This window comes from Bufo gargarizans, chromosome 5 (assembly GCF_014858855.1).
Source record: "Bufo gargarizans isolate SCDJY-AF-19 chromosome 5, ASM1485885v1, whole genome shotgun sequence".
NCBI lineage: Eukaryota > Metazoa > Chordata > Amphibia > Anura > Bufonidae > Bufo > Bufo gargarizans.
The window spans coordinates 417,292,654-417,307,577 of NC_058084.1; the positions used below are offsets into that span (position 1 = coordinate 417,292,654).

A 14,924-nucleotide genomic window follows, 5' to 3' on the forward strand; every position below is an offset into this window, starting at 1 on the left:
TCATTAAGATGGCGAAGCTAAATAATAATTTAGCATGCATAAGTAGAGGTATCTTTTCTTTTATAAATACAATATACAAAAATACAGTATATAGTTGTAGTATCTCCACCATTCAGATAGTAAACATATCCATATGGTTATGACACAGAGAATCCATGTCCCGTTATGATCTCCCCCTCCTCGAAGTCTGTTCACACTTATAATCCCTACCTAGAACAGATATGGGACAGGTATGTCGTCTCAGTAGGAGCAAAGGGTCTCACTGACCATCATGGGCAAAATAAGACATTAGATGAACTTGACCGGAGGGAGAGGAAAAAGTCTCATTGTGGCTAAAATGACATTTTCTTAGCAATATATCTCCTTGTCTTTGATAATCCTCGTAGATATGACTCCCATTTATAATACTGTGGTCACAACTCACAAGCTTTCTGAGTTCATTTCTGAGGAGACCTTGCACCCTAGCACAAGGCTCAGTGCACCTGACTGTTCTGCTGATGACTATTCTCCTCCTCCTCCGACGTACAGTCAGATGAATGATGGTAGAAGTGCTTGTCATCTCTGTGCTCCTCATCCTCCTCATCTTCCTGGTCCTCCTCTTCGTCCTCACTGTCTGTATAGTCTCTGGGTAGGCGACTACCTGCTTTGAGTGGTTCCCCCCTTGAGTGTAAACGGTAGGTGGAGGACTTTTCATCCTGATTGTCCTCTGAACATTTCTCCTCACAGCTCCCCTTGCCTCCTCTCTGATTTTTCTCTGAATCTTGGACAGCCTGTTCCTTGGCCTTCTTGCTCCTCTTCCATTTCATACGTCTGTTCTGGAACCAGATCTTTACCTGTTAGAATAAGAAGAAAATGTTCAGTTGCTTGGAAAAATGTGGTCTCCCCAAGTTCAAGAAACACAAAGTTTATACAAAGGACAACAGGGCATAAAAATCTCAAATATGTGTAATGTTCGGGGCAGGTGGTCATCAGCCCTGAAAACAACTAAAAAAATTGGACAACGGGGACAGATACTTTTTTTTTTTTCTAAAAGACACTGCATTCACCTGCACTGAAAACGGCTTTTAAAGAGCATCTGTCAGCATGATCAACACTATTAAAACAGACATACCACCTGTTAGGGTTGATGATGATGAGTTAAATGATCAGTCTGTCTTTAAAATCCTTGACCCCATTGTAGAGAAATCTACACTTTATTGCATATGCTAATGAGAAGTTCAGAGCACCAAGGAGCAGGTCTAGCCCTTCGGAGCACCGCTTCACCACCACATTTCCCCCTTAGCCACTCTCCCCTCCGCTTGAGGGACAGGGCCAGGCATCCTGACAGTCTTTATGCCTGGCTCTTGGGCAGTTCTCTGATGCTAAGATCCAAACTGTGCACGTACCGATCCAACATTCATCGGCGCTTGCGCAGGAAGTCCAGGCAGGAAGACAGTGAGGATGCTTGGCCCTATCACTCAATGAAAGGGGGAGTGGCTGAGGGGGAAAGGCAGTGGTGAAATGGTGCTCCGAGGGGCAAGGCCTGCTCCTTGGTGCTCTGAAACCTTATTAGCATGTACAAAAAAGTGCAGATTTCTCTACAATGGGGGCACTAATTTTAAATATAGAGGGATCATTTAACGCATTAGGATCAATGCTACCAGGTGGTATGCCTGGTTAAATAGGGTTGATCATCCTGACAGATGCTCTTTCAAAGGTGCACTACAAGCTATTTGCAGTGCTGGTGAATGGAATGTTTTTCAGAAAACAAGTATCTTCCCCCATTGTCCAATTTGGTAGCTCATTTGTTTGCAGGGATCGTTTTAACCTCAGCAGGATCAACCCTAACAGGCAGCATGCCTGGTTTAATAGGACTGATCACGCTGACAGATACTCTTTGCATAAAATACATTCTTCACATCAGCTGTATTATTTTTGCACAATGACAATTAGTCTTTTTCCAGTTTTGATCATATTTTGGGTCAAACTTAGGGTTGTAAACAGGAGAGTAACATTATCTGGTGTTTGGCAGGGAAAGGACACGCGAGAGTGACCCTCTAGCGCATGGATTGTGGCCTAGTGTGATTGTTCTGCTGTAATGAATGCTGTGAAATACCTCGGACTACTACATACATGTTATTTTATGGGTATAAACCAGACGGCACATGAGAATATTTCCCCTTGGATATCACAAAGCTTAAATTCTACAGCATAGGAGATATTTGGTAGCCAATAACCCAGGAAGTATTATAACATACATTGTAGTCAATGCAGCCAACAGTTATTAGAAAATAGGAAATCGTAAGGGCCCTTTCACACAACTGTATTTTTCTGTCCGCATCCGTTCCGCTGACCCATTCATTTCAATAGGGCAGTGAGCTGTCCGCACTTCCATTCTGTGGCCCCGCAAAAAATATAGAACACGTCCTATTCTTGTCTGTATTTGCGGACAAGAATAGGCCTTTCTATCATGGGGAAGGATGTTCAAAATGCGGAACGCACACGACTGGTATCCATATTTTGTGGATCTGCAATTTGCGGTTTGCAAAAGCGGATATGGTCGTGTGAATGGGCCCTAATTGTGATTGAAGGGGTTGTCCCACAAAAGAATATTCTGCGTTTTTCAAAGCAGCACCTTGATCTGAATTTTTCTTAAACTGCATGTAATTAAAAATGTTGTATAGCCGCTGAGCTATTCACTACAATGTAACTGTATAGCGCCACCTGCTGTCTTCTCTTTTCCTTATTTCTCTGTCCACCTCAGTAACATCACCAAAGCGAATACACATGCTCAGTTCCATTTTTCAACTGCCACCAGTCAGATCTACTGGTAGAAGCTGTGACAGTTACAAGGAGAGAGCTGCAGCAGAAAGGGCACACCCCCTGAGCTGTGATACGGAGAGAGTTGCAGCAGAAAATACACGCCCCCTGAGCTGCCAGCTTGACATAAATCTAGCAGATCAATAAATGAGATCTCTGGTTCTAGCTTTGTTAGAAAGAGACTGTCAAGTACTATATGATTAAAAACTCAAGCAGCCCCTGTAAATGGTCTTAAATAACAAAATAATTCATTCTCACCCCATTTCTTCTCTGTTTCTTCCAGGTTTGCACCCCAGTCCTCCCTGCTGCTGGTAGTTTTCCTGGCTGCAGCAGTGACGTGTCATGTACTGCTGAGGTCAGTGATTGGCTGCCCGGCGACCTGTACGCACAAAACCCCACCGCTGCAGCCAGGAAGATGACGTCAGCGGCAGGAAGGAATGGAGTGCATCGATGAGAACGGCATGGGAGAAAAGGGAAGTATGGCTTTTTTACTTTAGACCATTTGTAGGGATTCCTTTCTGGGATTCGCGTCCCCGCCTATCCTTTGGTTGACCATGATGGACTGCTGGAGTTTATTTTACTCTGAGAACCCCTTTAACAATTATATAGATAGGCTGATTGCACGGTTTAGTTTGTAGCATCATAGTACTGGTATTTCCAAGTACTGGTAGACATATTTATTCCCAACATATTCAGCAGCGATGTTCACAGGTTGTCCTATAATAGACACAAATGCTCTATACATTGTGGGCAATTTCACAAGAAATAACCAGAGTGTCAGGGGCAGGTTTCTGATTGTAACCACCACTTCCACCATCCGTCTCTGAAGCTCAGCAGAATAGATGTTGGATGGAAAGTCACACATTTTTATTTTATTTTTTTCTCAGATACATTTTTTATTATTATGTTGTAAAAATAAACAGTATCATTTTACAAAATTCTTGTCTCATATAGTATGTTCAATACAGTGCAAAGAAATTAAAAAATAATAAATACTCTATTTACAATACAGGAAGGCCAATACACAGGATCCTTAACATAAAGAATCCCCCCCCCCCCTCTGTCGGAAGTCACACATTTAATTGCCCCAAGCTTCTCCACCGACCTCTGCCATTCCTTTTTTACAGTATTATACCTACTCCCCGTTTCCATCCACCCTCATCTTCTATACACACGTCCAGTGCTCAGTGCTGAACCAGTTGGCCATTATGTTACATATCTTCTCTCGTCTGCATCTCTCACCCCCTGCTGCCTATTCCACCTACATCTTGTGGGTATGCCATGACTATGCTTTATAGAGGACCTGTCACCTATCCTGACATGTCTGGTTGTAGTAAATAACTGTATCCCACTTGAAATTCTGAATAATCTATTTTTATGACTATATGTTGTGCCATTCCTCCATTATTCCTACTAGAAATGTATGAATTCATTGACAACTGGGTGTCCCTGCACAGTTAGACAATATCCATCTATATCTCTTTATATCTAAAGTATCTATCTGTATGTTTGTATATGCACGTCTGTCTTTCTGTCTATATATCTCAATCTACCGTATCACTTTTTCTGTCTTTCTGTCTATAATTAGAGATTATAGATAGATAATAGATAGATTTTCCTAGATCGTTATCGGTAGATAGATATAGATTGGTAGAGAAATAGATAAAGATGGGTAGATAGACAAGAAATCTGTACACTATTTTGAACAGATTCAGGTAAAATAATAGAAATTTCCTCTGGCAGATGGAGACAACAGGGATTATCTATCTATCTATCTATCTATCTCTATCTTATCTATCTATCTTATCTATCTATCTATCCTCTATCATTCATCCATCCATCCTAAGCTTTCCTTCACTTGGAGCAATGGTTCCATTCACTGCCCCAGCCTTGTATCTCAATATCCTGGCCAAGACAAAATATCTTACTGGCACCTACCTAGCACCCAACACTCCTGCCTTAGCAAACTCTTTTAGACCTCATGCACACGAACGTATTTTCTTTCCGTGTCTGTTCCGTTTTTTTTTTTGTGGACCGTATACGGAACCATTCATTTCAATGGGTCCGCAAAAAAAAACTGAAGTTACTTTGTGTGCATTCCGTTTCCGTATGTCCGTATTTCTGTTCCACAAAAAAATAGAACATGTCCTATTATTGTCCGCATTACGGACAAGGATAGTACTGTTCTATTAGGGGCCAGCTGTTCCGTTTTGCAAAATACGGAATGCACACGGATGTCATTCGTATTTTTTGCGGATTGCAAAATACATACAGTCGTGTGCATGAGGCCTTAGGGTGGGTTCACATGACATTTTATGCTTCCGTTTGACGTACACGTTAGGAAAAAAGGATACAAAAACGCAGTGCACCACGTTCTTGTATCCTGCTCGGTCCGGTAAAAAAAAGTATATATTTTTTTAACAACGGTAAAAAAAAAAAAAATTATAAAAATTTAAAATATCGGATCACTCACAAGATCAGTACAATGATCATACGTAGGCTGCCATTTTTTAAATGCACATGTGATCATCGCAGAAAGTGCTTGGTAAATGGAAATATCAGTCCTGCGCCATTTACTGATAGGATCAGATATAATGCGTAATAATGGTTACTATGTCTAGGAAACAAATGGATCGTATTGAATATTACTACATGTTTATTGCTAACTAATCGTGATTATCACTCCCATCCATCCTTTCATTCAACCCTTATCCATCCTGCAGGCAGCCATGCATCCATGTACTGTCCTCTATGTTAGGATTTGGACCAGAGAGGGAAGTGGAAGGATTCTGAGATCAGGATTTGCTGTTTCCTCCTCTATATGTATATTCTAATGATACACCCCCCCTGGTAATCTGCTCTGATAATGTCTGCCCTGGCCAAACCCTGTGGGGTATTCAAGGGAGGCAGCTCAATTTAACCTGCATTTCCACCTGGTAGCCAAGTACCCTGCATGAAAATGAACTCATCTCTAGCATCATAGCTCTCTGCACATCAGATTAGACAATTCCACAGGACACAATGATAACGTTTCATTGAAATCTCAACCTATAGGGGGCACTGTTCCCATTGACTTCTATGTGTGACATTATATTGTTTGCACAGCTGTGTGAAGGAACTGTAGATATTCCTCCTGACTTTAACAGTGTGTGGAAATCTATTATCTATCTATTATCTATCTATTTATCTATCTCATATCTATCTATCTATCTATCTATCTATCTATCTTCATGGCTCTTCCTTCACTCCCTCTATCCATATGGCTTTTTGCATGTATCTATTTCTTTAGTATCTATTTCTTTAGTATCTATCTATCTATCTATCTATCTCATATCTATCTATCTTTATGGCTCTTCCTTCACTCCCTCTATCCTTATGGCTTTTTGCATGGATCTATTTCTTTAGTATCTATCTATCTATCTCATATCTATCTATCTTTATGGCTCTTCCTTCACTCCCTCTATCCATATGGCTTTTTGCATGTATCTATTTCTTTAGTATCTTTATAGCTATCTCTGTATAGCTCTTCCTTCTATCAATACAGCTTTGTATATTATCTCCATACCTGTTTATCTGTCTATGTAGTTAGTGCACACTTTAGATGACATTTACAAAGATACTTCATTCTATGGTCTTTTTCACCTGCTTCCTGTGTTGTAAATGACTTTACCAGGGTATACCAGGGCTCTGATGCCCATCTAGTCACCAGAACAGAAGTCTGACAAATCTTGTATCTTGTTAGGATAAAATAAACTGTGGTCAAGCATTTGCAAAAAATAAAATAAAAATAAATAAAATAACAACCACACATAATAACATTACAATATAATCAGAAGACCATATAGCCCTACTAATACCAGCACATTCCTTTAGCTCGGCTTTCTGTGCAGGACATACTGTATTATTCCTCCATGTTGCTGCAATCCAATACTGAATATGGCCAATATAGCTACACTGGTCAGTAATGCGCGAAGGGCAATTATTATATGGGTAGCACAGAGCTCGCACTTTTCTGAGCCAGGAACCTGTGATCAAAGGGACTGATGAGCCATGACGACATAGTAGGAGATATGACGTCATACATCAATAATTCAGCTCTATGCAATGTAGTTTGAGGTTTCCCGGACTACAAACACTATTTAATGCCTAAACATGAACAATCATAACTAATAATAACAATAATAATAATAATGATAATAATAATAGTACAATTAAATAGTAATAACAATAATGCGTCTGTTTTTAATGTATCAATACATAACGTTCATCAAATAATTGTAAGAGTTGGCAATTATTCCACACTGGTACCACTACCTGATCATTATAGAACTGATGTGTGCCAAGACTTGGGGGGCAACTATTAACAGACAGACAGACAGACAGACGGATCATTAGAACTGTACCTGGGTTTCTGTAAGCATCAAGGATGTGGCCACTTCGAACCGTTTGGGTCTGGAGAGATATTTGTTCAGCTTGAACTGATGCTCCAGCTCCAGCAGTTGTTGGCTGGTGAAGGCTGTCCGGGGTCTCCTGCACTTCCCCAGCAGATTGGACTGAGCCTGGGCTGCAGAAACAAAGAAGCAATCTAAATATATGTATATATCACATCTACATGGGAGGCATAATACTACTAATAGCAGGGTACAGAGAAGAAAGCGAAATGTATAACCGTGCTTATATCAAATCAACATCACATCATACACAGAGAAGAAAGCTACATATAGAAATATTTGTATATAGATACAGCATGGAGCCACAATACTAATAATATTTTACAGAGAAAAAAGCTACATATTAGTATGTGTGTGTATAGATAGACAGATAAATGTGATAGACAAGTATATAATAATAATAATAATAATAATAATAATGATAAATATTTTTTAGGATTTTGTCTATATGTTCCCCTCTTTTTCTCTGTTTAAGTATATATCAGAATATCTGGATAAATTATCTGTCTTTTTTCCCCTCTCAATTTCTCTAGTTATATAATTTCTATTATGTGTCTTATTGCACTTTTTTTTATTCCCCTTTTTTTTTTTTATTGTTTATCATTATTTATATTATCTTTGCAAATATATTTTGTATTCTGTCTCTATCTATTCTCTTTTACACTGTGCATGTATTTATGTATATCTACAATAACTATATTTTCTGTATTCTCACTCTTTCTGTCTATACATTATTATTATTATTATTATTATTATTATTATTATCTCCTCTTCAACTCTCTAAAGTATTCCTACCTTCCTTAGTTTAATTTTTTTTCTTTTTTCTCCTATTTCTCCTTTCTTTTGTCTCTTTTCGGTTATGACTATATTTCTCTTTATGTCTATATCTCTCTATTCCTCCCCTATATATTTAAATCTCTGATTTCCTCCCCTTCTCTATATATTGTGTATATCTCTGCATTCCTCCCCTTCTCTATATATTGTATATCTCTGTATTCCTCCCCTTTCTCTATATATTGTATATATCTCTCTATTCCTCTATATATTGTCTATATCTCTGTATTCCTCCTCTTCCTCTATTCCTCTATATATTGTAAAGATCTCAGTATTCCTCCTCTTCCTCTATTCCTCTATATATTGTCTATATCTCTGTATTTCTCCCCTTTTTTCTCCCTCTATATATTGTATATATCTCTGTATTCCTCTCCTCTCTTCCTCTATATATTGTATATATCTCTGTATTCCTCTCTTCCTCTATATATTGTATATATATATATCTCTCTTCCTCTATATATTGTATATATCTCTGTATACCTCCCCTTCCTCTATATATTGTATATATCTCTGTATTCCTCCCCTTCCTCTCTATATTGTATGTCTATATCTCTTCCTCTCTATAATTTGATAAGACCATAGCTCTCTGCGGCACAGCAGCATCCATAGCATACTCTATGATATAAATCTGTGGTAATGCTGGCGCTCTCCTGCAGCCATAATACTTCTGGGTGTCACTTTAATAGGAAATAATATTCCCACAGAGCTGCGCTTTAATTTAAGGAGTTGAGATCACAATGAAATATATAAGGCTTTCTCGTCGCAGGATGATGAGGATGGCTTGCTGGAATCTGTCTTAGGGCCATTACAGAACATGAAAGGAAAGGATGAGATGAGCAGTGATTTGTTATCAGCCTGATCAGTGTCACAGAGCCTTGTTCCAGCAGGTAATCCCTGCTATCTGACAAAGCAGCGCTGCATACCTGCCAGCCTGACAGAACAGCCCCCAGCTATCCCCCCGCACATAGCCAGAGGAGCTGAGTGTAATCAGGGCTCTCTGCAGACACCATGCAGGGTCCTGAGCTGTGCGTCCACAGTAACCAGTAAAGGGGGGACTAAAAAAAAAATTGAAAGAAAGAAAGAAAGAAAGAAAGAAAGAAATGGGATCAATGTGGATCTAAAATAAAATATTAAATAAAGCAGAAAAAAGTGAGAAAAAGTAAAGATATATGAAAAAGAAAGAAAAACAAGGAAGAAAGAAAGAAACATGATAATGGATGGATGGATAGATGATAGATAATATATAGATAGTTATATATAGATAATTTACGGTAGAGAAAAAAATTTGATGCAATTTCCCAATATCTATCTATCTATCTATCTATCTGTCTATCGTACACAACAAGCCCTTGATTTAGTTAAACCAGACATACCTGTCAGTAGATTATAGGGGATTAGATCACATAGAGAACAATTAAGGCACAATGTCAAGCAGGAATTATTCCTGTACAGAATTTGTAATTTATTTATTTGGGGCTGCAGTAAACATGCAAGGTAACTTTCTAGTTAATAAAATTCTATCTATCTAATATCTATCGATCTCTTTATCTATCCATCACCCGTGCATCCATCCAAGCCTTTCCCTCTGCATGCTATAGATATAACACACAATGTGGTGCTGATAATCGAGCCCTTATCTCCACTGATAAATGAAGAAGCAGTAGATACGGCCTGTTACACCCAGTGAGACCCTCATCACCGGGCAGAACACGGACGTGAGGTATCTGGGACACGGAGCTCTTTGTACGTGGACATAGCTGTGCGGGTCCTGTCCTATACAAACACCACTCTGCTGCGCTCTCTGCTACATCATATACCCTGGACTCAGAATCTGCACCACTTTGGTATTGTTTGTTGTGCGGAGATTTTTATATCTGTCATATATGTCACACACTGTACGTTTTTACTGGTTTATTGTATACAAATATGATACTGTAATTATGTATATACATTGTCCCTGTCAGGGGAGGTATATCAGCATCGAAAACAACAGAAAATAGTGAGAAACAATACAGAAAATAATACAAAAATTAGACAATAGAAAATCCTACAGACGTCAAATGCATAAAAATAAGACAAAGCAAATATATATCAAAGTAATCGAACTAAATACAGAATAAATAAAAGTAAACATTTATATGGAAGACACATCTATATATCAATCATCACTTCTGTCTATATTATCTATCTGTTCTCTCCATTATCTATCAACTATATCCCTATTATCTATGTATCTAAAAATAAAAATGTAAAGAAAGCAGCACCAGAGGAAGACAATGTAAGAATGCAAATTCCTCTAGAAAGCATAGATCAAATTTCCAAAATATAAAGTAGAAAATGAGACAACACTCCAAAAAAATGATGAAAAACATCGACCATAGCTATGGGTGAAGAAAGAAGGTCACTGCTTCTCGCCATCTTTTGGCGTGTTGTCTCATTTTATTTTTTTCTTATCTATCCATTGTATTTCTTTCTATTAACTATCTGTCTATCTATCTCTCTATCCATCCATTGTATTTCTTTCTATCTCTCTCTCGCTTTCTCTCTCTCTCTCTGGACACAGAGTCTTGGGGGATTTATAATGACATCCATCCTCATGCCAGCCTTACAATGACAGATGCCCTGGTAGTAAGTGGATACTCACAGTTGAAATCTGCCATCTTGGGCAGCATCATGCCAGCAGTGGAGGCTCTCAGCCACTGGTCCAGCTGGAAGGTGCCAGCGCTGAACTTGATGGGGTCCATAGAATGGTGGGCATGGTGGACTCCCTGGATCTGGGCGCTGTAGGGGTAGGACAGGGCTGGGTGCTGTCCAGCCGCTAGAGCCGCAGCCGCAGCCGAGTAGCCGTAGATCGGGTGCCCATACAGCGCCTGGTGCTGGGGGTGCATGGCCATCATACTGCCAGGGTGCTGGTGGCTGCTGAGGAAGCCGGGCTTGGGAAGCAGTCCGCAGGTCCGAGGGGGCGATGGGCTCTCAGTCCTCAGGTCCGGGTGCTCGGAAGTGGGGCTGCCGGACATGGAGGAGGAGGACAGGGAAGTGACCAGGGACAGCGGGGATGTCTGCGGCTTCGGGGGGTCCATGGCCAGGAGGGCGTCTATCCGGAAGTTCTTGGACTTCTCCATGGATCCTCCGGGACTGGACCGAAGAGAAAACTCCTGGAGCACAAGTAACAGTCCTGGGCGGAGGAGCAGCGGCTGACAGCAGGGCAGCGTGCAGGGAGCAGCGTGCAGGGAGCAGACTGCGGTCAGCACGTCCAGGTGTCCCGGGAACAGGGGCACACTGTCACTTGAAGGCCCGACTATCTGGTCTATTGGACGCCTTAGCCCCGGCCTCTGATTGGCGGAGAAGGCTGGTAGGCGGGGCCAGCGTTCAACTCTCCGAGAACCGATCCTGTTAATAATCTTATAGCACAAACTAATAACCAGCTGAAACTGATAGCTCCTCCCACTTCTCCTCCTCCAGAGGTCACTGCTATAGCACTAGTAATAGCTATATAGAATTCCTAGCTACATGAACAACACGTGAGATATACAGCAGTATTAACTAGTACATCATATATATATATATATGACATATTGCCATATAGCCACTAGGATAATATATATAGACATATACACTAGTGATATATATGCTCATATACACAACATATACACAACTCTAGTAATTACTAGTACATTATGTACATGCATCACTAGTAATTTATAGATATCTACATAAGTAGTATTATACAGCAAATATAATATACAGACGTACACTAGTTATACTGTATAAATATTCATATACATATGACTGGTAATTTATAAATATCTACATACACACTAGTATTTTATAGTACTTATGATATATGCAGAATATTATACAGTGTATATGATACATACACATATATATCATGGCAATATAACAAGTATTGCTTTATATATACACAGTAGTACTGAACATTAATGTTAGGTTATTTACAGATGTCCACATTACTAGTATATACACATATTATGCATTTCCACATAACTACTGTCATTTTTTCAATATGGCTAATATATATATATAAAGCCAGGCACACACCGTCACATCACTAGTATTATATGTACCTGTATTATACACTGACATTACTAGTAATATATATACCTGTATTATACACTGACATCACTAGTATTATATATACCTGTATTATACACTGACATCACTAGTATTATATATACCTGTATTATACACTGACATCACTAGTATTATATATACCTGTATTATACACTGACATCACTAGTATTATATATACACCTGTATTATACACTGACATCACTAGTATTATATATACATGTATTATACACTGACATCACTAGTATTATATATACCTGTATTATACACTGACATCACTAGTATTATATATACCTGTATTATATACACTGACATCACTAGTATTATATATACATGTATTATACACTGATATCACTAGTATTATATATACCTGTATTATACACTGATATCACTAGTATTATATATACCTGTATTATACACTGACATCACTAGTATTATATATACCTGTATTATATACATTGACATCACTAGTATTATATATACCTGTATTATACACTGCCATCACTAGTATTATATAAACCTGTATTATACACTGACATCACTAGTATTATATATACCTGTATTATACACTGACATTACTAGTATTGTATATACCTGTATTATACACTGACATCACTAGTATTATATATACCTGTATTATACATTGACATCACTAGTATTATATATACCTGTATTATACACTGACATTACTAGAATTATATATACCTGTATTATACACTGACATCACTAGTATTATATATACCTGTATTATACACTGACATCACTAGTATTATATATACCTGTATTATATACACTGACATCACTAGTATTATATGCACGGCTCTAATAGCACTGGTATACAGACCTCAACCAATCAAGTAACTGTTTTCATTTCCAAATGGCTTTTGAAAAATGAGAGGTGGAATCTGATTGGCTGCCACAAGCCACAACCTTTTCCTTTGCACTAGATTTGACACCTGTTCTTTCCAGTGGGAATAAGGTCATTCCTCCAGTGTGAAATATCACAGAAGTGGGTCCCATATGTCAGAACATGGAGACAGACTGGGCCTCACCATGGACAACTAGAGGAGGAAAGACCTCCGATTATTTCACCTTCAAACCTGAAAATCCCATCTGACTGGTTGTCACAGGCAAAAGCTCCAGGCCATGAGGCAGAACCTGCTGGTTTATCAGGATGGAGATACAGCCCCATTCTCACTTGTCCGCCCTCCTTTTCCTTCACACATGATTTTGTCCCTGGTGCTTTTTCAGGCCCAAAGAAAACGCCTAAAAAGACAATTTTTGAGCTGTTTTTGCTCATATATTGTTTTTTAAATAATGGTATGTGCCCCTTAAATGTTCCTTCCTCTGTAGAGGTGTATAGGAAAATGCATTGGTTAAGAAAAAACACCCCAAAAAACTGCAAGTATGTATTTTAAAGCAGCAAACAGAAAAAAAAAAAAAAAATAGAGGTTTATGGAGAAAAATACCAATGAGGGAAAAACACCAGAGCCAAAGCATGCTACAATATAAAAAAAATACATAAAAATGCCATAATTCCCCCCTTCCCAAATAAAATGCATCTACAGGGTGAAAAAACACCAGTACAAAAAAAAAAAAGTCTGTTTGTCCTATGTTTCATATTTCCGTGCCAGATCTGGAGCTGTACCAAAAGCCCCAAAAACAGAAAAAAAGTGATAAAAACCACCAAAAAAGCCCCACCAACAGCTGCAAAAACCTCTCAAAAATGTAAAAAAATATCTGTGTGACACCAATCTGTGGTTGGTTTTAAACATAGCATTATTAGGAAAAATGCCATTTTTTGCGGGTGTTTTTTTTGTCTTTTTTTTCCAGTGGATTCAGCACCTCAAATCCACAGTGTGAATTTTCATAGTGGAATTCACCCCTTCAGTGTAAGGGCTCGTTCACACGCCATTGGTGTCCCGTTCCCGTTCCTTTGTCATTCTGCATAACGGATGCGGACCCATTCATTTCAATGGGTTTGCAAATCCGGAGATGCGGAACAGAAGCTCGGAAGAACACTACGGAAGCACTACGGTATGCTTTCTGGGGTTCCGTTCCGTGCCTCCGCACCGCAAAAAGATAGAACATGCTCTACCGTTTTGCGGAACAGAGGGATCGCGGGCCCATTCAAGTGAATGGGTCTGCGATCTCCATGCGCCTGCCCCACGGAAGGTGCCCGTGCATTGCGGTCCGCAATTTGCGGTTCACAGCACGGGCACGGGACACCAACGGTCGTGTGAACAAGCCCTAAGGCCTCTTTCACACAACCGTTTTTTTTTTCTGTTTACGGGCCATTTTTTGCGTTCCGTATACGGTCCGTGTATGGAACCATTCATTTCAATGGTTCCGCAAAACAAAAAAACGGAATGTACTCCGTATGCATTCCGTTTCTGTATTTCCGTTCTGTTGAAAGATTCAACATGTCCTATTATTGCCCGCAAATCATGTTCCGTGGCTCCGTTCAAGTCAATGGGTCCGCCCAAAAAACTGAACACATATGGAAATACATCCGTATGTCTTCCGTATCCATTCCGACTTTGCGGAACCATCTATTGAAAATGTTACGTCCAGCCCAATTTTTTCTATGCAGTTACTGTATACTGTATATGCCATACGGAAAAACAAAACGGAAAAACGGAACACAAACGGAAACAAAAAACGGAACAACGGATCCGTGAAAAACTGACCGCAAAACACTGAAAAAGTCATACGGTCGTGTGAAAGAGGCCTAAAGGAGACCAACAGCAC

General features: G+C 39.3%; 1 protein-coding gene across 1 annotated transcript; it reads right to left on the reverse strand.

The window, feature by feature from the left end:
• Positions 1-243: 243 nt before the first annotated feature.
• MNX1 (motor neuron and pancreas homeobox 1) lies at positions 244-11,336 on the reverse strand. Its single transcript, XM_044295637.1, has 3 exons — positions 10,729-11,336; positions 7,203-7,363; positions 244-833 (listed from the first exon to the last, which is right to left on the reverse strand). Exons 1-3 carry the CDS (start codon positions 11,204-11,206, stop codon positions 474-476), a joined length of 999 nt encoding a protein of 332 aa, XP_044151572.1. The 5' UTR covers positions 11,207-11,336; the 3' UTR covers positions 244-473.
• Between the last annotated feature and the right edge of the window lie 3,588 nt (positions 11,337-14,924).

Bases quoted from the DNA above. Each gene is read 5' to 3' on its own strand.
- MNX1 (XM_044295637.1), bottom strand. From the start codon at position 11,206: ATGGAGAAGTCCAAGAACTTCCGGATAGACGCCCTCCTGGCCATGGAC. The intron at 7,364-10,728 runs GTGAGTATCCAC...TTGTTTCTGCAG, and splicing joins CAAGATGGCAGATTTCAACT to CCCAGGCTCAGTCCAATCTG. The intron at 834-7,202 runs GTACAGTTCTAA...TTATTCTAACAG, and splicing joins TGATGCTTACAGAAACCCAG to GTAAAGATCTGGTTCCAGAA.